At 40.4% G+C, this 23,271-nt stretch overlaps 1 protein-coding gene across 2 annotated transcripts in view; it reads right to left on the bottom strand.

The window, feature by feature from the left end:
* Positions 1–22,228, bottom strand: part of CCDC6 (coiled-coil domain containing 6) — a 54,066-nt gene extending 31,838 nt beyond the window's left edge. For both annotated transcript variants that reach the window (XM_054071210.1, XM_054071211.1), the window contains exons 1-2: positions 21,895–22,228; positions 807–956 (exon numbers count right to left, since the gene is read on the bottom strand). In XM_054071210.1, the coding sequence (XP_053927185.1) occupies positions 807–956; positions 21,895–22,203 (459 nt within the window). In that variant the 5' untranslated portion in view covers positions 22,204–22,228. The remainder of the gene's footprint in view (positions 1–806; positions 957–21,894) is intronic.
* Positions 22,229–23,271: the final 1,043 nt, after the last annotated feature.

The raw sequence follows: 23,271 nt of genomic DNA, 5'->3' as shown, positions 1-23,271 counted from the left end.
TGTACTTCCTAACTGCAGGGCTAAACATGCCTTAAGTCACCAGCTGCAGAACATAAGAAATACTTACAACATACAAATCAGGTTCTTCAAAACTGACTAGTTTTTTCATGACAAAGCTTGTATGTGATGGCACGCAAAAAGCCATAGTGGATCACACCAAACGTTCACTTAATTTCACACCCTGTCTCCTACAGAGGTGAAAAGCAGGTATTTATGCAAGTCTAAGAGAACAGGGCAGGCATGTACAACACTTCCAACAAATACTTACTCATTTAAAAAATAAACTAGCAACTTGGGTTATGAAAAGAAGTTTCTCCACCATGAATTGTCCCAGCATGTACAACTTTTTACTTTTAGCACTTGATCGATGCTTTTAATTCAAGAGAAGCAACTATTTTGTTAAAAGTATGGACAAATTTATTTATAAAGTCCCCTACAAGCATCACTGCACATCCTTGTATATAAAGTTTAATATTTCAGGACTCCTGTTAAATATCAAATACTTCAGAAAAAAGTGCCTGTTTCCCTAGCATTTTAAATCAATCAGTAACTCTCTTTTGTAAGACAGTTAACATTTACTTTAAGCTACATCCATCTCTTCACATCTCTATATAAACTTGGAGGTTCTCAATGCTATGACACAATTTTTAAAGAAATATATTAAAAACCACTTACTAACTGCACTTCTTGTACTTCAAGTGTCAACCTGACCACATCCTTCTAACTGCAGTCACTCTAACAAAAACATTCAGCCACCAGTTGGTCCTGAGGCTCTTGGGAGAAACATCAGTAAAGGCACTAATTACCTGCATCAGTTTTCTTGAGAGCTCATTAGTGAGAAATTCCTCTTCCTTTTCATAGTTTACTGCAAGTGTTTCTTTTTCTTTCTGCAGAGCTTGAATCTTCTTAAATAGAGTATTACTGATGAATTCCTCTTCCTGCTCTGCCCTTGCTTGCTGTGAAGTAAAGACACAGTTTTTTTTTAAAAAAAAAAGAGCAAGTTTCCACATTAAAAGCTGCAATTACATTTTCCCCCTTTAGATGTGTCCCACCTCCTTTTTTTTTTTTTTAATATCTTGCCCATCTCCTGGAGAACAGTAGCCTGGATCTAAATGCTGTTACCATCCTCTTCCCTAACAGCTTTATTCCTCTTCTGTTACCAGACTTTCAGCTTGGGAAAACTACACTGGTGCTTTAAAACAGCTTCCCTCTAACCAAATGCACAAATTCCCCAACCTTTTAAACTCTACAAAAGCATTACGGATTCACAGATACCTACTTTTACCTACTATTCTATTTCCAAAAACAAACTCCCCTCTAAATGTTCTCCATTATAAGCTTAAGCACAGCTCCAAGATGGTTGCATTGAACACCATATCTTCTTTCTGGATCCCTTGGACTGCAGCTCTGCTTTCTAGTAGTCAAATGATGCATTTGTTCTTTTCACTCACATACACCTTGCTTCTAAGCCGCAGGCAGCATGGCTCTTCTCACAAGGATTTCTACCCAACCACCAGCCCAGGAAAACATACTTATATTACTTCTCAGACTGTTACTTTACTGTATACAACATCAACTTTAAAAAATGCCATGTGTGCTTTACCCTGAGGATTTCCAAATTTCACAAGAGGGGAGCTCCTCTTGCACCTAGGCACTGCTCCATAGAAAGTCAGTCCATGAACTCACTCCCTCCAATTCCCTACAGTTCAGATGTTTGTATGTTCTTTTAATGTACAAATTAGAAACTTGATAAATAGAAGACAAATAATCTTTTTGAAGTCTGCTCTAAAAGGCCACGTATGGTATTTCACATGGGCAAATGAAAGATCACAGCTACAAATTAGTAGAGCCAACTCTTAATTCTACAGTACAAACAGAAAAAAAGAATGACAGAAATACAGAATTACCAAGCCACTACCTTTTACAAATGTAGCAATGTAGAGTCAAGGAGTGTTTTCACGCCCTGCAATAAAATCCACATCACTCGAACTGCAGATCTGTGATTTGCCCTGTTCCTAATAAAGTGATATCAGCTTATAGCTTACAATATGTAAAGATTCAGTGAGTTCGATTCAGTGAGTTCTATTTTAGTAAAATCTGACAGAGGAAAATCTAAGAACTGAAAAAGAGGAATAACCAGAGACATATTGAAACCTTAGCTTCCATAATCTTCTGCCCACTAACTGCCAAAACAACCATCTCTTTATACATGTTGTACACAGGAAAATGCTTTAAAGATTTCAATTATGTCAGTGATATTTTAACTGGAATGACATATTCCCTAGTAGTCCATGAGACGATTACGTAAACACAGATACCTTCCACGCCTACCAGAAAAGTTACTGAAAGAACACAAATGTCTTTGAATCTGGTGGAAAAATAGGACAATTGTAAATTTTCCTAATGATATCACCAGTACCATAAAATCTAAAGTAGTGTTTTGGAAACTTGTTAGTTGAGTCTTCCTTCCATCAAGTCCTTCTCTTCACATTTTTACTTCTGCCTTCTTGTGTCTTCTTCCATCTCCATTGCCTTCTTTTTCTGGCCCTTTTCTACTACCTATCTGTCACTAGTTCCCTTCTCCTGGTAACCAGCAGAGCTGGCACTAACCCAACCTGAAAAAAAAAAAAAATAGGGAAAAGAAAAGAAAAACAAAGGTCTGGCACAGCTGGCACAGTGTGTTAGCTTAGGTCCTGCACAGCACCTCCTTCCTCTCTAATGTTTTATCACCATCTATCATGTTCTAAAAGTGGCTTTACTTAGAGTTACAAACAATCACGTCTTCAGAGACATTCTGGACCAGAATAAATAAGTCAAATTGCAAGAGTTCATTGTCCTCAAATTGTTAAAATTCATGCCTGCTGTTCCAAAATTCATTCCTCTGTTGCCTTCACTACGCAGGATTTCTGATGTCTGCTTTTCAATGGTTCAGGCAATAAAAGACAGTAATACAGATGAAGCTTACCTGAAATTATATTAGAATGCACGTGGTTCTAAAGAACTAGGAATCAGGGTGTTTCTACTTTGATTTCTATTCATTTCTAGCTTGTATAGATCTGTTCTGCTCATGCTTTGCATGAATCAAAAGCTCTAAAACTCATAGTACTACAGAACGGAGCCTGCACGACACGTCATAGCCACATTCTAGTGTTAAATTAACGATGGATGCTTAGGCCAACATGAACACGGGCTGCCAAGATCCCAGCCCACTCCTGGCCAAACAGCAATGACCCTCCTTTGTGATTACACGGGTGCTCATGAGGTCAGGCAGCAAGGCCAGCACAGGCACAAGACACCAAAATACCAACCTTTTCCCTCTCTCCTCCCATTTTTCTTTCCTGTATCCACTTCCTAAACTGGTGTAGCACACAGGCAGAGTGCCAGCGTGTGGAAACTAAGAATGAAGAGCCACAATTTAGACTTGTTTAAAGTACTCTGCCCACATGGTGCAGGACACCAGCTTGCATTCCACTGGCTCAAAGGAAAAGTTGAGTATGATTACATCTGCCTCCACTATACAAAGAATGCATTTCTCAACTGAACAAACAAAAGGAACCCTACAAATCTAAGTATTAAGTGTAAGTCCCAGATACCCATACATCATATTTAATATAATGAATGCCTACTTCAATTACCCAAGGGTCAGCAATTTCAACACAAACTTTTTAGTCAAAAACCGTCATACATTTACTAAGACTGGGTACAGAAGCATACGGTGCATTACCATATTTCTTCTAAATCCACATAATTTCATTCTGAAACTTTCCCTTCATCTTGTTAGTCAATACTTGAAGACAGTTCAATTATCTTAAGTAATAAGATTCATGGTTAAGTAATAATAATTCACAGTTATCTTACCATTGCTTAAAATCTTGAAATCCATTACTCATTTAACCCATAATGAAACAGATGTTGTGAAACAGTCATCAAAGAATCAGTTTTTAGTACTATTTCCTGCATAGATTCTCCCACTGCAATATTTTTCTGGACACGTATATTTTGTGTTTCCATATGGATAATCTGCCTTTTTATTATGTATCTGCATTTGAAAAAAGACTCTGATATGATCAGCAAAAATAGAGAAACAGAGCATGGAAATCAGAGACAGTAGGTATTTTATGAGGGAAAGAGTTCTTGTTTTTTCTTTTATCCATATCACAGTCAACATCCAAAAACACTAGCTGCAATTCCCTCTGTTCTGTGTACCATATTACAAAATAAATTGCTAAGGCGCCAAGTGATATAATATGGTAAGACCTGATCAGTAAATCTCTGGAAACCTGAACCAAGTAACCTACCTCCACCACAGATATTGTGCATAACCACAGTCTATTTGTCTCCTGTGTCTCAAAACTCTATGTATAGCTAACTCTGAGCATTTCATAGATGCATCCACTAAGAAAAATCTGTAACTATAGTGGTCAAGACCATAAATGGCAGACTATGCTGTTACTTTGCAAGAAATCAAAAATGAAGAAGGAAGTAAAAGCACTTCATGTACATAAAGCATGGAAAACTTCTTATGGTTTCTCGGAAGAAAAATTCAGTTATTTCTATTGCAGTAGCATGTGAAATCCTGATCACTAGGTAGCGCCGATGCATGAAGTGGTGAAAAAATCTGTCCTTCTGAGCTTACAATCCAATGAGCTAAGTTTAAAAGAATTAAACATATTTCTCTTAAACTTTATATAGTAACTGAGTACCATATTCAGAAGCGAATCTTATTAGCATACGCGAGCATGAACTGTGAAAAGTCTAGCGTTTACATATTTTACTGCTGTCAGTCACTCTTCCCGTAAATAAACCTTTAGCAGACCAAGTTCACACTGGTAGATTTCCCTCTGCCCTCTTGCTTCCAGAACATGCAGCTCCTTCTCCTTGTGGCGAGATGGTCTCTTTCTGTATCACTGGACCATACCTCAAACGCGTTGTTCCAGTGGCTCTATTTTATGAAGCAGCAAAATCCAGTGTTTCTGATGAAGTATCAGTTGAACACAAACAAAACTAAACAAAATAATAATAATCACAGCTCTCTACACTGCCTTGCCCCCCTGGTTGATTCTTTTAAAATCATAAACCTTCCTGACACTGCAGAGTAACTAAGCAGGTCAACTCACAATCAATACCTAGTCCTTAGTCAGTATTAGCTCAACATTATCAGTGATCTGACATGAACAAGTTCTTGCATTTTAGTTTCGGCTCTTACTTTGGACACCAATTCAGTAACAAGTGTTTCACAAACTGCTCCAGTCACCTACACTTTACCACTTGAAAGTCAGATGCCAAGCATGCCTGGCTTGCACGCTGACAAAGCATCAACTTGTTTCCAGTAGTAGAGGTGACACTGGATTTCAAGGGATCTTGTTGGAAACTGTCTACCAAGTACTGGTTCAACTTAATCCACTCTTAAAAGTCCCTCATACTTAAGGCAAGAGCTAACATGACCTCTTTACTATTCATCCATGTTCCTACAGTGCAATTTGTTGACAGGACCCTAAGCAGGATACCAGCCTGCAGATGGAGCTGAATAGCAGTTTAACCTGGTTGCAGTAGACAAGAAACTCAATATTTGCTACTGAATATAGACTGAAACGTTGGAGCAGCTACAGGAAGAGATGATCTCATTTGCTGCCCATGTTACACTGAAGCAAAGCTGTCACTTCAGAAAGCAGCCCTTCCAAAAGTCCTACTAAAAAATATGATGAGGTAAAAAGGGCGTGAAGTGCATAAAGTTATCATGGTGTGATTTTAGAATATGCAGCTCTTGCATAAAATAAAATGTAAGTTGTGCGAAGCACACATTCCTCCTCTAGCAGTACAAACAAGTTACTGCTCTGGCTGTACCTTCTGGCACCAGTTTTAAACGGTACAGAAAAACTACTGATCTACAAATGCAATAAATATTCCAGTGAGCTGATAATGTTCCCTTAAAGGGGGAACCTTTTACACTGGAGCTCTCCCAGGCTGGAGCTATTTTTTCCCACAAACCTTCCAGTGGCACCTGAAACAGCCACACTGCATGCAATGTGCATTTAGACAGGAAACATGAACCATCACAAACAACTTGCTAGGAAAAAAACAGTTCTCAAGAACAAAGTTAACAGTAACTCAGAGACTAAAGGCTCACACTACTGCCAACCACTGCCATTGCCCAGCAGCACATCCTCTGCCAGTAAGGGCTGAAGGATAAGGCAGTTTCGCTGCAGGGCCAGTGGGACTTGGGTGGAGCTTTCCACCCAAGAAAAGGTACTTTTTTCAGCCAACTGGTCCTTCTACAGAGAAGAGAGTGAACAATCTTGTGGTTAAAGTGGGGACCTGGAATTCATGTCCCAAGTTCAATTTGTAGTGTGACTTCCTGCTAAATCTATGGCAACCCTCAGGGTTATTCCTTGATTCTGACATAAAAGTTCATTTTTTTCATTTTCTTCTTTTTTTTTTTCCTCTTCCCTTCTTTAATACATGTTTTCAGGAGTAACAGAGCTACACAAATATCAGAACCATGCCTTTTTATCTCTGGGTATACAGTGTCTCCTAGAAGCCCCACACTTTTGAAAGCAAACAAACAAGCAGTAATACCTTGGTATGTTTTCTTCAGAACCTCAAGCTGTCAGCTTTTTTTTTTTAAAGAAACCACACACCTGGCACATGAGAAGGAAAGGTGTATGAGGGTGTTTATTTGAAAAAACAAACACCTTACAGGCTTACCAAACATTATTTCCAAAACGCACTAACTGAGGGGGGGGGGGGGGGAAAAAAATCAGTATTGAACCTCAGCCTGTGTTGTGGTTTGAGCTAAATTAGAGTCAGTTTTGTGACTCAGTCGCTGTAAATTACTTCATTCTCTGAAAACTAACTGCATGTTTTTGAGAGACTGTTCTTCTCCCAAAGTGATAATGCGGGGGACTGATATGCAAAAAGGTCAATGCTTATATTTATTCCTACAGCAACCAAGGTCATTCGCAAGCTGGTGGAAAAGAGGCCACATTTGTGAGGAAAAACAATAGGGCAGGTGACCCTAAACTGACCAGCAGAGTATTACATCCCATATACATCAAACTCAGTATAAAACAAAGAGATCACAAGGTTCTCAACTCTCTTATGCGATGGCTGACATCCAGTGGAGGACCTCATCCATCTGATTGCTCCTGATCCCCCATCCATGCGTTCCTGAATCCAGTTCCTGAGCTCAGCTCCCTCCTAGATGTGGACCCATTCCCTCCCTCTGCAGTCTACTCTGCAGCATTTGTGGTGATATGCAGTCATCGAGGGGTGGAGGCGCAATCTCATATATTTTATTATTTTGTAATAATTTTCATTATTATTATTATTATTATCATTATTATTATTAAAGCTGTAGTTTTAGTTTCCAACCCACAAGTCTTTTTCCTCTCATTTTCCTTTCCCCTTTTCATGGGGAGAGAGGGGAGGGAGTTGAGAGCCCACCTTCATGGGTTTAGCTGCCGAAATTTAGCCAGGCCAGGGCTAAAACCCTGACAGCCTGATAACTCAACCACTCTGTTACCTATCATGTAACATTAAAGCCACATGCAGAACTGCCTCACAACACAATTCCTATTACATTTCAGCTATTTAGTACATGAATTCTGCTGTATGAGGGAAAAAAAAGGTAACTATTTATTACAATAATAAAGGAATATCTATACGTTAAGCAATTATTTAAAGTGTTAAAATATAGTTCCTTTTAATCTCCACTTATAGCTAGAAATCCTCTTTCTCTTCACCCCCCCCCCCCCCAACTCCCCTCCTTTTTAAAAGGAGGTCAATTAGGTTTTGGCTGGACATGTCGAAACACTTCTGTCACAACACTGCTAAGACCAGTCACAGCAAGCTTCTCACTCGATGCGTACCAAACAATCCAGCATATCGCCACACGAATCTGCAATGGACACAGAGGGACTAGAGAAATAAGCTGAGTCAAATGACATGACACACATTTTTCTCCCAAGTCAGTTTTAACCATGAACAGATGTTTTCAGCACAACATCACTCATGCAGCCATACAAGATCTTCTCTCAAATATTCGGTTACCTTCAAGATGTGGGTGCACACATATTGTGGCTGGGAAAGTCACACAAGGAATAGTACTTCAAAAGAGAATTGACCAGCTTACTAAACACAAATGTTCAGTAGTATTTGTAATGCTAACTAATCTCTTAGCATCAGCAATGAAGTAAATTGTTTGACAGTATGCAATTCCATTCCACTTCAGACTTCTAAACACTCAAAACAGCTGCTCTCTCTGCATTTTCATGTTGACCTGCAAAAGTCTTGCACAACTAAAACAGGCAAGTGGTGAAAATGAAAGAAGCAGGTTATGGAAACAGGCTCATTTCACAAACATAATATTTATAAAATTAATATATTTGGTTGACTACAAACAATGTCCAACAACCTTGAAATTCATAATTAATATAGTCCATTCCTGAATTTAAAATGATTAAATATAATTAAAATGCCTTTCTTCCAAACTGATAAAACAGATAAAAATTAGTGTCTCTTCTATGGTTTTTATTATATCAAAATACTAGTATTAAACAGTTAAGAAAACTGTAGCATATGAAAAAAACATTGTGAGAGAAAATATCAAGAGGTCTAAAGAAAATGCACCAACCCTGAAATAATTTTTACTTAGCAGTTCAACCACGACAATGCACAGTTATATGATTCTTAATGTAATTACAGAGTATATGATAAGAAAGCACCACATAGGAAAGGTAGCAAGTTTGCATGGGCAAACTTATTTTTACACATTTCCTATTTTGAGCACTCAGAGTTACAACCTTAACAATCTGACTATTCATTAGACACATGCTTTATAGCACCTATTTTTCAGTCACTTAAACATCATCATGTAGAAAAGCTCCCAGACGGTTATCAGGGCTGGAGTCTCTGCTTCCAGTGCACACAAGCTGTAACCTGAGCCAACAGAAGTTACAGGCCAAGGCAGGAATGACCTAGCAGGAAAATTAAATCTAGCCCACAGACCTTTCCAAATGGCTCTATTTCATGGAGCAGTTTCTCCATCTCATCACTACACAGGCACACGAAGTATACAATTCCTTTACTTCTTGCGTTTTCATTAGCAGTGGATTTCCAACACGTGCGTAAAATGAGCACAGCAAACGCAAGCAACAAGCCCAGCTCCCCTAAGACTCCAAGTTAAGTGCACACAAGCAAAACGTTTCTTAAGAACACATGTTAAATGTTCCTCAGAAGGACTGTAACAACTGCATGTGCAAACACAGCACAGAAGGCAGTAAGAACGGGGCCATATTACACAGCTCCCTTCTCAGCCCAGCAGAGGCAAGGGCCCATTGTCAGCACAAAGGTCAGGCAACACTGCTCCAGCACAGGGTACGTGCTTTGCTAGGGTCTTCCTTCCCCAGATTCGTGAGTTTGTACCTGATTAACTGAAGCTTTACTTCAACAGAGACAGCCAAAATAGAAAACAAGATTAAATTGTTACATCAAACACTGAACCAAAGTTTTAAACACCTCTCCATATTAATATTTCACTGATGACAAGAAGTTTTTGCTTTACTCTTTGACTGCCAGTGACACCACTGTTTTATTGGTGACTTTTTTTGTATTTTAAATAGATTCCTAGTTAATCAATAAGTGTAAAACAAATAGAATACAGAAGCATGTGGAACAGGTTTGGCTTTTGTTCAGCTGCAACACAAAAGCTGCTGAAAAATGTAACAAGGATGCACGTATACACAGAATCAGACCTGTTCTTTTGTAGTTTGCCTGAATTTTTGAATGTGTAGGTTTGTGGACATGAGAGACAGAAAGAAAAATAGATCAAACTGCTTACAACTACTGTTGCAGAATATACTGTTTTGTTTTAAATTTATTTTCCATACCCTGCATGGTCATTAGAATTATCATCCTCTGAAAATGCTGTGGTTCTGTTTAACTTGCATCTAGAATACTCAAGTTGAACATAATCTAGTTCTGTCATGCTACTTAGAACTAATAATCCACAACAGTTTAAATCTCAGCACCACCACCACTCAGTACTAGAACCTACAACAAATGCAGTACAGCAGCAAATCAGTCTGAATTACTCTGTAACATCAGACATCTAACACAAACACTTGTTAGGCTAACATTTTAAATTTTTTGCCTGTTTCCCACCCACAGATAAATCACCATTTATCTTCAAGGTACTCACACGTTAACGACAAAATACACTTTGTTGGACTGACCAGTAAACCTAATATCGCACACTCCCAGAGTTTCAGAACAGGAAAGGCAAAATATACAGAGGAATAGACTATTAGGTGACTAATTTACTACACAGCTTCTGTTCACAGAGGTGCATATGTTGGTGCTAACAAGCACTGAACTGTGTTTTAAAATAAACTTCTGCTAAAACGCAAATACAGCAAACTACTGTTAAAAGTAGCTTTGCTGTCACAATTGTTTCTCTATTCAAAGGCAAAAGAGCACAAACAAAAGAGAGCAGAGATTCAATAGACACCACCATCCCACAAAAAAAAGTCCTCATTAAAATCCTACTTCACTTTATGCAGCTCAGGTAAATCATTACCAGTATGCAAATATGAAACACTTGTTTTTCTTCATCAGCATTTATAATAAGAGTCAAAGTACAATTCTGTTATACCCAGCTTTTCCAGGCAGAAGGTGTCAGACCACCTTTGCATGGCATCCTCCACGTGGTGCCTCTGGTATGCCACAGGTTATCAGCAACCTTCCCTGTTCCCCAGGAAAAGATGCAAGTTCCCTCACTTCCAGACAGGGTTTTGAGCTTGAACAGCATGTGTGCTCCTCATCCTTCTTGTCAAGATCCAAGTCACCTTCAGCACTCATAGATCCTTCTTTAAGGTATGTAAAACCTGTGGTATAATAATACATCATCAGCCTGTCTTCCTCCAAATCAAAACTAGAGAAGACTATCTCATCAAAATCCAGTTCTGGGGTTTTCAAACTATAGCATGAATGATTACTATTTAATTTCTTGACTTACTTTCTTCAAACACCTTTTTTGGGGAGGAGGATTTTGTTAGTTTTAAATGACTATTTTAAACACAACATATAATCATTAGGGATGGCAATCTTTTACACCACACTATAAGGGCATCCGTAATCACTCAATATAACTAACCTTTCAAGAGCATTCCCTTTAAAACCTCCCCTCATTTCCTCTTGCACACATTGGCTTTCCAGAGAAACACTTCCTCAGTGATCCAACGCTTGTTATTGATTATAATTGTACCTTGTTCCAAACCAACACATTCACAAAGTAAACATCACGCTGTCCATTCCATTAAGACATATTAGTGCTAACTCCACCTCAGCATACAAATGTTTCTACTTATCCTTCTTAGGAGTCTCAGTCTTAGGAGTCTCAGGAGTACTATTTAATTTTTTTCCCTTCTCTACACTTCGGCTATCTTGCAGTACATACCAAGGTATTCTGAAGAGCGATCTGTTTTCAGGCTTTCAAGACAAGAATAAGTTTATCAACTTAGTGTATGAAAAAATGAAGTGGAATGTGAAAAAGCAACTCCTTGACTCTGTACCCCCTGTCCCTGATCTCTACAAACAGAGGTTTGCAAGATGTGGGGGGGAATACAAGCATCCTTGAACATTCACTCCATACAGAACTGGAGAAGTAGGTCTAACAGAGTAAAGCATAACCCCCTTTCCACCCACAGAGCAAGAACTTCCAGTTATACGTCTCAATTTTCAGAGAAAAATGAGGTTTTTTTCAGATCTACACTTCAGATTAAATTTATTCTTGGAAAAGGACTCTGAAGGAGTCTCCCCTCTTTACCCAACCAGGATTTCAGGATCTGTGAGGACAAGGCTTTTGCCTAATGAATCAATACCTGGCAACACTAGCCAGGACAAAATTTCTACTCTTCATTTTTAACAGATGTGAAAAACACAGTGTTTAAAGCTCTTGGAAAAACGGTGATTGAAAACCCCTATATTTTGCAAAATACATAAGTAACTGCTTTTGCTCTTTATTTGAAAGTGAAGAGAAACAGAGCGGAAATCCCATCACTACCAACAAAATCCCCATCCAACTTTCTCTGTTGAAAGTAGAAATTGAACTGTAAGGCACAGAATGAAGCATAACTTCATGCTACAGCCCATTAAACATTGTTGGGTTTTATCATGAAGATTGTTAAGAAACATTTGTATTTCTGCTCCAGAATGAAGTGTATCATTGTGGGATTTGTTTATATATGTAGTAGGGGTTTTAAATATGATTAGCATAAACAACAATAAAGGAACTAAAAAGACCTTAGCTTTACAGTAATAAGCAAAAACATCATGTTTTTAGGCAGTTTAAAGCATTAAAACACCTGAGGAAACTTTACAGATAGCTAAAAGACTGCTAGGCTGTTTCGATCTACAGCGGAGCTGAAGAGATACTCATCTACCTCATCAACCCATACTGAAAACCAGATCGCATGTAATACTAATGCACAGAAGAAAAAAATTTCAAAGTCAGAGTTGAGAGGGGAAGAAAAGGCCTTATCCTACGAGTTTCTTCATCAATCAGAGTACAAGTCGATGAGCTGAGGAAATACCCCCTTTTCCAGGAACAAAACTGCTGCAATGGAAGTCACGAAGGCATAGAGGACTTAAAGGACCTTAAAGAAATGTTCCCATGGGCAACAATTAGCCTACAATGTCTTTATTTTAACTGACAAGTAGAAAATAACTACGAACTTAAGTGTCAGGATTAAAAATTGTTTCAACGTTTCTGTAAACATTTTGCTTTAGCTTTCACTAAGGAGTCTTTGCAAGCACAGAGAGATGCGAAACCTGGACATCTGTAATTTGTGCTTTGGAATTTCCTACTTAGAAACTTGCCTTTTTACCGTGGAATAGCTCCTCTCAAACATCTTGCCTTCACTTTTACTTATCTTCTCATCCCACACACTGAAATGGCACAATAACTGCCCACCTAACAAAAAATAAAACAACTCATCAGTCAGACAGAAGGACTTGACTAAAGAAGTGTTACTTCAGATGTCCCACTCTAGACAGCCCCAGGCTGCTGCACTGGAAGCAAGGCATCACATGAATGTTTTCTGTAACAGATCCATGGGAAACTGCTTTGTACTGTATTTTATGCCTCTATTCTAGAGTACGTCTTTGCCTCTTTTGCATTCATGCTGTTTAGATCCCAAATTCTGTTCACAATTTAATTTGTACATTTTGTCCCTATTGCTCTCTTCCTTCAGCTTTTCTTTTTTCCTTTAAGACTGTAAGGATTCACCTCTTTCTCTGCTGCTAAACCCAGCAACTTCCTCCTACCTCCTAGCCCAAAAAAAGAGCAGCAAAGCAACTGTTTTTTCTCACTGCTTTCACCAAGCTATGCTGAAATACATCAGATGCCTACTGCTGACAACTTTCACTCCTGTGGAGGAACACTGCCTTGTTTTTTTCATCACAATCACATTACAAGATCTGTTTCTAAGAAACTAGCACTCTGTCCTTCTTCAGCACCCCACTGATCCCGCTGCCTGACCACCCTCATCTGTAGCTGCCATGGAGTCATCATTCCAAGCACCTTCTGCTCTTCCAGCTCCGACCTGAAATCCCACCCAAGTAGACCTTACGAGGTGCAGCGTAAAAATGAACACTTTCATTGAAGTCTATAGCAGATGTGTAAGCTCGTTCAACACAGCTCTGTGCTACACACAAGGAGATTTAGCACTAACCGTCTATCAGATGATGATACACTCTGTGTATACCAACACCTAGAACTTACTAAGGACTCAGAAAACAACAACTTCCACATTAAGTGTGGTCAGTATCAGCAGTAGGAGGAAGTAAGCAAGGTGACCAAGTAAACAGAATTAACAAGTCCAAGAAAATCACAGACCATGCACTTACTGTGGGAAGGAAAAAAAAAATAAAATCACTTTCCTTCATCCTTTGAAATCAGCAATAAAATTCAAACTCCTTTACAGTCAAAACCACAACTAAAATGAAGTACTGAACCTTCCAGGATTTAAAAATTATTCTGAAGTCTTGCCCGTACTAGCTTTCCAATACTGAAATCAGCATTACAACACTTAAAAACACCTTTACCATCTAATCAGCAGCTGTAAATGATGCCACATTTTTGGTATTGGGAATATTCATTTGGGTAAGTGATCTGTACTGCACCAGTGGAAAAAACTCATTAAAAAATTCTAGCAGCTATATAGCAGTAGCATGCGTTATTATTATTTTTTTTTCTGTAAGGCAGTGCAAACCTGTTAGGTGTACAATGCAGAAAAATAAAACAACTCTCTCCTTCAAAATGTTTCAAACCCATTGGAGATAAACTAAGAAAGAATGGCCATGAGTCCCAGTAAATGTTCAAATCCAACATTAACCCTTGAAATAAAAATAAAATTAAAAAATAAAAGCTAACTATAAACCAGGTCTGACACACAATTCAAGACAGAACCTTGATGAGAAGTTCATTTAAACAAAATTACTATGCAGAATAGCAAACCCACAGAAACACCAAGAAATTTGCATTACGAAAAAATCCCAAATGCACTCTAAAAATCTCAATTCTTATTTCACTTCCATTCCCAAAGTAACTCAAGAGTAATATACCAGTATTGCTACTGACTAAAGACATTCCACCATTATTAAACATAAGAACACCAATAAAGTAACAGATTAAAAAAAAAAAAAAAGTAGAGCTGCTGCATAATATTTAAAGGCAAGCAAGATATAGATGGTTATCAGAATTTGGTATCAACCCAATGGCAACACTGGAAACAAATTAATTGACTGTATGAAGGACAGAAACATAAAAAGGGTCATTCAGCACTGTTCTATAGAGAACAGGTTGTGGCAGATAAGCCTAGATTCATCTTTCAGCCAAGGACTATTAGTAATAAAGATAACAGTGAAGGTGTAGGATGTGTATATGGCACCCATAAGAGGTTTTGATTTAGTAATACATGACATACATTATTTTCAAATGAGTTATAAAATAGTCGAAGTATACACCAGGATTTCCAAAGTGGCTTACTGATCTCAAAAATACTCATCAGTGGGAAATTTCATTAGAAATTTCACACCAGCATGTACTAAGCATCATGATGATCAAAATTCTCACTGCACATTATTATTCAGTAAGTCACTTCTAATAAACTCTGGGAAACTGAGATTAAGTATGACTGTAAAAAGTAATACTAGAGAACAGACACGTTCATGTTTTGTTTCACTGGAAGCAAAAAGAGTTCTTCTAAATATGTGCTTTCAAAATAATGACAAACCTCTCAGAGAATGGACATGGAAAGAAGGAACAACAACAACTCCGTATTAGCTTCATGGGTGAGGCTGTGACACAGACTGTTACCCAAGGCCTTACAGAGGAGACAGCTCACCTTCACTTCTCCATATGGCATTGGTGAAATTGATACGTGGAGGGGCAAGAAACTTAAGGAGTTGGTACTTCTTTATAAAGAACAGAGGTGGTTACAGAGAGTCTCAAAAAATCCCAGAAAAAGAGAAAATATGCTTCCTGAGACTATGACCCAGGAATTATTAGCACCAAAGCAAGTGCTGCTCAACAACTAGCAATACAACAGAGGCCTGAAGAGGCACAGGTGTTCTACTGCATTTCTGCCAAATTAGCCAGAACATACAACAGTAACCTCACAGAAGACAATTGATGGTATCAGATGAAAAGAAGAAAATTAACGCCTGTCAGCTCCATACCAAGCAATCAGAAACATTTTTGCAAATTTGAAGGAGGAAGGTGTGTTTAGACTAGAACAGCACATCATATACCTGCAGCATTTTTGATCCAGCACATTAGATTACCAGCATCTCAAAGCCCGAAAGCTTAGCTCAGTTTGTCAATGTAAACTAGAAGATGCCTGTTACAGCCTGTGTCTTCATAATGAGAAAGCAGAGGACCCAGAAGACTCATTCACCCATCCAAAAGGCACAGCAGGAACCAATGGCTCAGCCTTAATGAAGCCGACAGGAGAAACCAGAGGCAGGACACCACAGACTTTCCAAGCACAATGGTTCTTCACCTCTATGAGTCTTCAAATTAAACTGAATACCCTTCCCAAAGACACATTACAAGGTAAGTTACAAGATCTGATGCAGCAACAACTCAGAAAAACATTAAGATGTGACTCAAATTAATGCAGATGATTTAGAAACACTCTGAAGCCTCAAACTGCCTGAAACGACAAGCACCTGTGTTCAAGCACCCTCATTTATTAACTTTATGAATCAAGTTCTATAAAGCACAGAAACATTACCAGTTTTCCCCTGTGGGTTTTTTTGGTGTTTGTTTTTTAACCAGCACTGAAGCAGGCCTACAACACAGACAAATGGTGATGCACTGTTACCACTGCATCGACCATGTTTTTCCCTGGGAACTCAATATGCTAGTGGCTGTGCGTAACTACCAAATGGAATCTGACAATAATAAACTTTTCTACAATTAGTCTGCCAGCTGTGCGGCAAGTAGCACTGCTTTTACCATGTTAACCTAAAGGCCAAAACAGTTAACATTGAGGTGTACTACTAAGCTTCCTTTTTCCTTTATGGATCTTCCGTGTTAGCTCAACAGAAACTGCTTGAGATTCTGAGGCCAAAATGTAAAATTCATATAAAAGACACTCATTTCCTATGTGCCTGCTCTTCCTGAAAAATTCTAGATGGAGTTTCTTTGTGCATTAATTTGTTAATCTTAGCAACAATATTGTCTTTACTCAAAAAACAGCACCTAAGCAAAGCATTTCTAAAATCTGTTATTTTGAGTTTTACTTTTAGTTTAGTCTGGCTACAAACGAGTTACAAATGACACAACAGCTGGATACAAAAGCCACCAGCAGGTTTCTTACACCTCCAGAAGACATCACAAAATAGCAATTCAGCCTCTTTCACAGCAGTAAATTACAGGCTCACCTCTTTTAAAATATTAATCTCTTTGCTTTCTTGCTTTGCTTTTTACCTCTACCTGCTACTAATTAATTTTTTTCATTCATCTCCCTGCCCTTAAGTGAGCACTTTTTAAGGGCTCATATTTTCATTCAGTTAGCCTATCCTGCCCTTTCTTCTACTGTAAACAGACATCCTGTACTGAAACAGGTGTTCTGCCTTGAAATTCTGGTGCAAAATCCAGGGAAGAAAAAAAAAGTTGCTAAAAAGCATTTTTGCAGTTGATTTTTGACAATATAGCACACCCATTCCCTTCCCCAAACTATCCATCCGAGCTAACGTTTTCCACGAGGACCCACATCAGTGTATCTCATGCATTTACACACAAATCCCACCACACACTTCCTTGAAAACAAAATGCTAAAATCATATTTATTTCCAGCATCTACATCTGATTGTTCGTCGAGAAAACTATAAAAAGTCTACAATACCACACAGAATTTTTCCAATCTGCAACTCCCAGAAAGCCTGTTTGTTTTCAGGAGGCTGCTGTTATCAGAAGTAAACTTCTTTAGAATTTGCGAGTAGGGGTGAGGAAATCTGAGCTGAGTAAGCCTTTTTTCTTCCATTGTTTCTCCCAACTGGTGGGAGGCTGTTCACATTGCTCTGCAGAAACACAGGGGAGACTGAGAAGCCAGGAGACTCAATTGCCCCCTGCTAGCGCTCTGGGAATAAAAGAAGTCAAGCTGAGAGGCAAGGGGCAGAGGGACAGGTTTAGCTACAGAGACAAGGGTAGGAGAGGTCCTGCAGTAAAATACTGCCACTGGCAACCCACAGCCGTGTACAGCAGTCCCATGTCCCAGCACCCCTTGCCAGCAAGCGCTGTAGCAGTCGCTACCACACAGTGGTAATTCACAGCAAGCCCACAAAAGCCAGCATCCAAGTGTTACTGATGCCACTGGCATCTTGGATCAGACTGTGTCATCTGAATCCTGTTGAGGATTCACACAGCTCGGCTAACTCGGATTTCTACAATAATTCCCTTCCCTACAAAGCAAATAGTGGGGGGAAAAAAATTGAGAAGCTATTTATGTAAAATCTACGTTACAAAGCACTAGAACTGTTACATCAACCACTCTGGAGCAGGAACAGTTTTAAATTAAGGCTTCTCAAATTCATCTCAGTTAAAAAAATAAATAGCTGAATAATGCTTATCATACTTTATTTTTCAAATGCTACAGAAGATGCCTGACTACAGGAGGCCAATTTACACGAGTTAAATTACTACATGAATCTACCACCAAAAAGCGAGCACCTACATACCTGTAGCAATCAGGGACTAAAACCCTTCTTGTGATTAAGAGCAATCTATTTGTACAAGGCCTGTCAGACCAAAACAATAACAAAGAAAACCAAAATGTTTCAGTATCAGCTAAAGTTTACATAGCTTTCACTGAAATAGGATGACTTGGCTACATCAAACCCTGAAAAGCATTAAATAGAAGTTAGAAATCAAAGTTCTACCAATTTCTAAAGAAACTTCCTGACCAAGACCTATTTACACCCAACTGAAGTATTCCAGCTTTCGTCACATGCAACAATTCAATGTTTTGAAAAGCAGACACACCACTACTACCAACCACCAGTCCTGAATGTACCCTTATTTAACTGCGGAAGTCCTGCTGTTCCAGACCCAGTCCATTAAATATGTGGTTTCCTTGGAAGAAATTTTTGTCCAAAAATTTAAGCTCACACAGGAAATGACTTTTTGTGGCATAGCACTATAACCAAAACTAACCCCCGAAACATTACAAATACATAGCATCTTAGATTTTCAGGTGTGTGACTTTTCCCAACCAGACACCATCCCTGCCGTTTCCTAAATAAAGATCTTGCAGAAACACACCATGAGTTCATACAACTAAAAATTGCTAAATACATACAAACTCTATGCAAATGAGTCAAGTGATCTCAGTTATTACCTAATACTCGATCTTAAACTTTGCATTCTGTAATGTAATGTAATGTTCTTGCACTGCTAGATAACACTCCAAATTTACCCAAGTTCTTTTACAACCATGCTCTCCCCACTCTGCCCCAGTTCGATACCAATAATAGCAGGTGAGATAACGTTATCATGCATATTTACTTAATTTCAGAGTCTTGCACACAAGCCACAGCATAATTTTATTTGCATTTCAGGGTACTGGGAGGAATGGAGTTCATACACCTTTTCTGATGTACACTTGGATCAAGACAGCTTTACAGATCTCAGTATTAAAGCAGCATCTGTTTTTACACGTTTTAGATAAAAGTTCATATGAAATCAGTGAACATACAAGCGTGCTAAGTCGACAGCTTTTCTCTTTCAGTTTCCCAAGTGTAACTACTTAACACAGGTCTCCTATACTTAGCACCTGTTTTCAACCCTATGACACAAGGGTTAACTACAAAATAGAACAGGATCCTATGCAGCAGGCTACTGAATTTCCAAATTGTACACACCCACACCAACACCAATCATACTATGAACACACACAGAAAAAAAAAGTCACATTGACACTTATACCAGTAGGGACACAAGAAGGAGGAAGAAGCTTTCTACTTGGTAAACCTTAAAGGGAAAATATTCAAAACCATTCAAAACAGTGCAGGAGCTACAGAAAATTAAGACTCTCTGCAGCACTTGCACAAAGGGGTTCAAATGAAGGGGCAGCGAAAGGCTTGCAGATGAAGAGCTGCATGCTTGGAGGAGTCACCTTCACCTACCACACACAGGTTTAGTCATTTCACCTGCTGTTTTGGCTACCTGACAACTTCATTTGTGCTTCACAGCTCATCCTCATCACTTGATAAAAATCAAAGCTGATTTGTGACATTACAATGTCTACAAGAGGAAACTGGTACACAGTGCCCGCCTGCCAGCACAAGAACACAGCAAGAAGCTTGAGCTGACTGGTGGAGGAGCAAATTGACAAAGGTTTAGAGTCACGATGGAGAAAAATCAGGAAACATTCTATTTAATTACATTTAAATGCAAATGGCACACATTTCAACATTTCCAAAAAGTTCACCTCCAGTCACTTGTGTACCAGAGCAACACAACAAAGTATTTTGACTGCAAATGTGTTTACATTACAGGCTATGCAAACCGCAGCACAAAGTCTTGGTGGCCTGAAAAAAAAGTTATGTTCTGCATTCATTATTTTGCCAGTTGATGAATAAGAAGTGGTTTAGTCTGTCATGCACACAGTTTAGCATACCAAAGACAGAGTGTTTGCAAAGATGCCAGTTTTCCAGAGAGCCTACAGGTTGCTATAAAAGTCTAACATCTTTTCTCTCTTTATCCAAGATGCCAAAAACACACAGACAGAGTTTTAGATTTAAGAAAAACACTTCCTTTTCATAAATTAAAATCTGATGAAAATACAAGGTAATCAGTCCCTAGACACAGGGCTAAAAGAGCTTTAATTCACACAAACATTTTTTCCACGTTGTTTACAAACAATACACCTACCAGAGGCTTAGAAAGATGCTGTACCTTTCTAACAGGCAAAGAGAAAATGTCTGACAGACAAGATGTCTTAGCCCCTTTCAACATTAGAAGGCACTCCGCTGCTACCTAATTAAGACACATTCCCTTCTTGCAAAGTATTAACAAAGCACACCGTTTCCCTGACTGGCACTATATTTGTCTTCCTTGAATAAATTACTTCTGTATTGTATTTCGTGCACTCTTCCGGCCCACATCCTGCTACACACTGAATGCTTACTACTGGGAACAGATGAGAGCTTTGCCTAGGCGAGCACCATGTTTTTGCTATAGATCAACAATGAAAATAACTGATTATCAATAAAATAGTCATTATGCTCATAATAAAGAAACCCCTGTGAAAAAAATCTGATGAGAAGCGAATCAGCACATGCAGGTGGGATTAATCTCTCTCAAGGCATCTCTGTCTGCTCTGGCAAGGGTGTACAGGACAGCACATAGAAGTACAAGGGTTACCTTTAACCGGCCTTTAACATGTTACCTACTTCGCTTGCAAGCAGGCCATGAGCATTACAATTCCCGAGCGATAGCTCTAGCTGTTGAATTAGCAAAAAACACAGCAAAACTCCTAAACACTCAACTCATAGGGAAGAACACAATGTCATATTTATTGCATTTTCATATGGACTTTACTGAGGATCGATGTCTAAAAGCATCACACAAAACCACGATAAATTCCAAGTTACCCTCTCGGTGCTCATAAGCCGGTAACCGAGCTCTTCCCAGGACAGGGCGAGAGGTGCTCCTCCCGTGGCTTTTAAGGGCTTTTATTTTAAACGAGTTTTTAAGCAGCCTCTTAGATAACGAAACAGCACAAACAAATCGAACGCTTCTCCGCGGCTCAGGGCTCCCCCGCAACTCGCGGCTCCTCCACGCTGCCTGGACAGATAATCCGTAATCCCCGCGGATTACCGATACCCGCAGAAAATCTCTACTTTTGAGAAACTCCACGGAACGCCCGGCGTCGCTCTCCCTCCCTCCCTCCCTCCCTCCCCAGGCCCGGCCGCCCCCGCCCGAGCCCCGGCGCCGCGCGGGACGCTACACGCGGCTGCGGGGGAACCGCGGGGCGTCCGTCCCCGACCCCGCGCCCAGACCACCGCACCCCCGCTCCGGCCTGGCGGAGCTCCACCCCACGGGGCACTGCCCCCATCCCTCACCTCACGGAGCTCGCCCTGCGTGGGGCACCGACACCCCTCCGCCGGCAGAGCTTCACTCTACGGAGCACTGACACCCCCCCCCCAACCCCCGACTCCGCAGAGCTCAGCCTATGCGGGCACTGCCCCCCCCTCCGCGGAGCTCACCCCGTGCGGGCACTGCCTCCCCACCCCGCGGAGCTCGACCCCACGGGACACCGCCCCCCCCTCCGCGGAGCTCACCCCAGGCACTGCCCCCCCCCCCCCCGCGGCGCCGCCCGCACTCACGATGGTGACGCTGGCCTTGCGCAGGTCGCGGTTCTCCTCCTGCAGCGCTTTGCACTTGAGCTTGTAGGTCTCCAGCTCGATCTTGAGCACCTTGTTCTCCTGCTGCAGCGAGGCCAGGCGGTTCGTCAGCTCCTCCAGCCGGAACGGCGAGATCACGATGCCGCCCGCTTTGCCCCCCGAGCCGCCTCCCGCCGCCCCCGAGCCGGGCCCCGCCGCGGGGCCGCCCGCCGTCAGCGCTCCCGCCGCGCCGCCGCCCCCGCCGCTGCCGCCGGCGCCGTCCGTGTCGCTCTCGCTGGCGCTGTCCGCCATCGCGCCGCTCCCGCCGCCACCGCCGCCGCCGCCGCCGGGCGAGCAGGGGGCGGCGCCCGCCGCGCGCCGGCGCCGCTGCCTCCCCGCGCGCCGAGAGGGGCCCGCCCGCGCCGCCCGCCCACAGCGCCGCCTGCCGGCACCGCCTGCCGCCCGCCCGCGCCACCCGCCCGGCTAGGAACCACGGAATCAATCGCGGGGGCACCGAGTCGTTGAATCGAAGCATCGAAGGCTCGGAGAATCACAGAATCGAATAATCGCAGATCACAGAATCAAATAATCGCAGAATCAAAGAATCATAGCATAAAAAAACATAGAGTCAAAGAATCCTAGAATAATAGAATTAAAATAATCACAGGATTGAATAATCATAGTCAAAGAATCAAAAACTCTTAGAACCATAGAATCAAAGAATCGAAGAATTGTAGAATCATAAATCAAAGAATCATATAATTAAAAAATCAGAATCAAAGAATCCTAGAATAATAGAATTAAAATAACCACAGAATCAAATAATCATAGTCAAAGAATTGAAGAATCGCAGAATCATAGAATCAAATAATCATAGCATAAAAAAATCAGAATCAAAGAATCATAGAATGGTAGAATCAAATAATCATAGAATCAAACAATCCTAGAATGGTAGAATCAAATAATCATAGAATCAAACAATCATAGAACATAAGAATCATAGAAGCATAAAATCAAATAATCATAAAATCACTTGGTTGGAAAAGACCTTTGAGACTACCCAGTCCAACAGTATGTGTCCACTACTACATTGTATTCCTGAAAACTCCATCCACCCGGATTTTAAACACCTCCAGGGATGGGGATTCCACCACCTCCCTGGGCAGCTGTTCCAGAGCCTGATAACCCTTTCAGTGAAGAAATTTTTCCTAATGTCTAATCAGAACCTTGATTAGGTTCTGATCGAGGCCTCTCCCTCTCGTCCTATCATCAAGATCGGAAAAGACCTCTAAGATCATCCAGTCCAACTGTGAGCAAAAGACCACCGTGCTTACTGAAGTATGTCCCCGTCTACACCTTTTTTTAATACCTCCAGGGATC

The sequence above is a fragment of the Cuculus canorus genome, chromosome 7, assembly GCF_017976375.1.
Source record: "Cuculus canorus isolate bCucCan1 chromosome 7, bCucCan1.pri, whole genome shotgun sequence".
Classification (NCBI taxonomy): domain Eukaryota; kingdom Metazoa; phylum Chordata; class Aves; order Cuculiformes; family Cuculidae; genus Cuculus; species Cuculus canorus.
The sequence above is the reverse complement of the archived record's forward strand: the minus strand, read 5'-3'. Positions and strand labels throughout refer to the sequence as shown.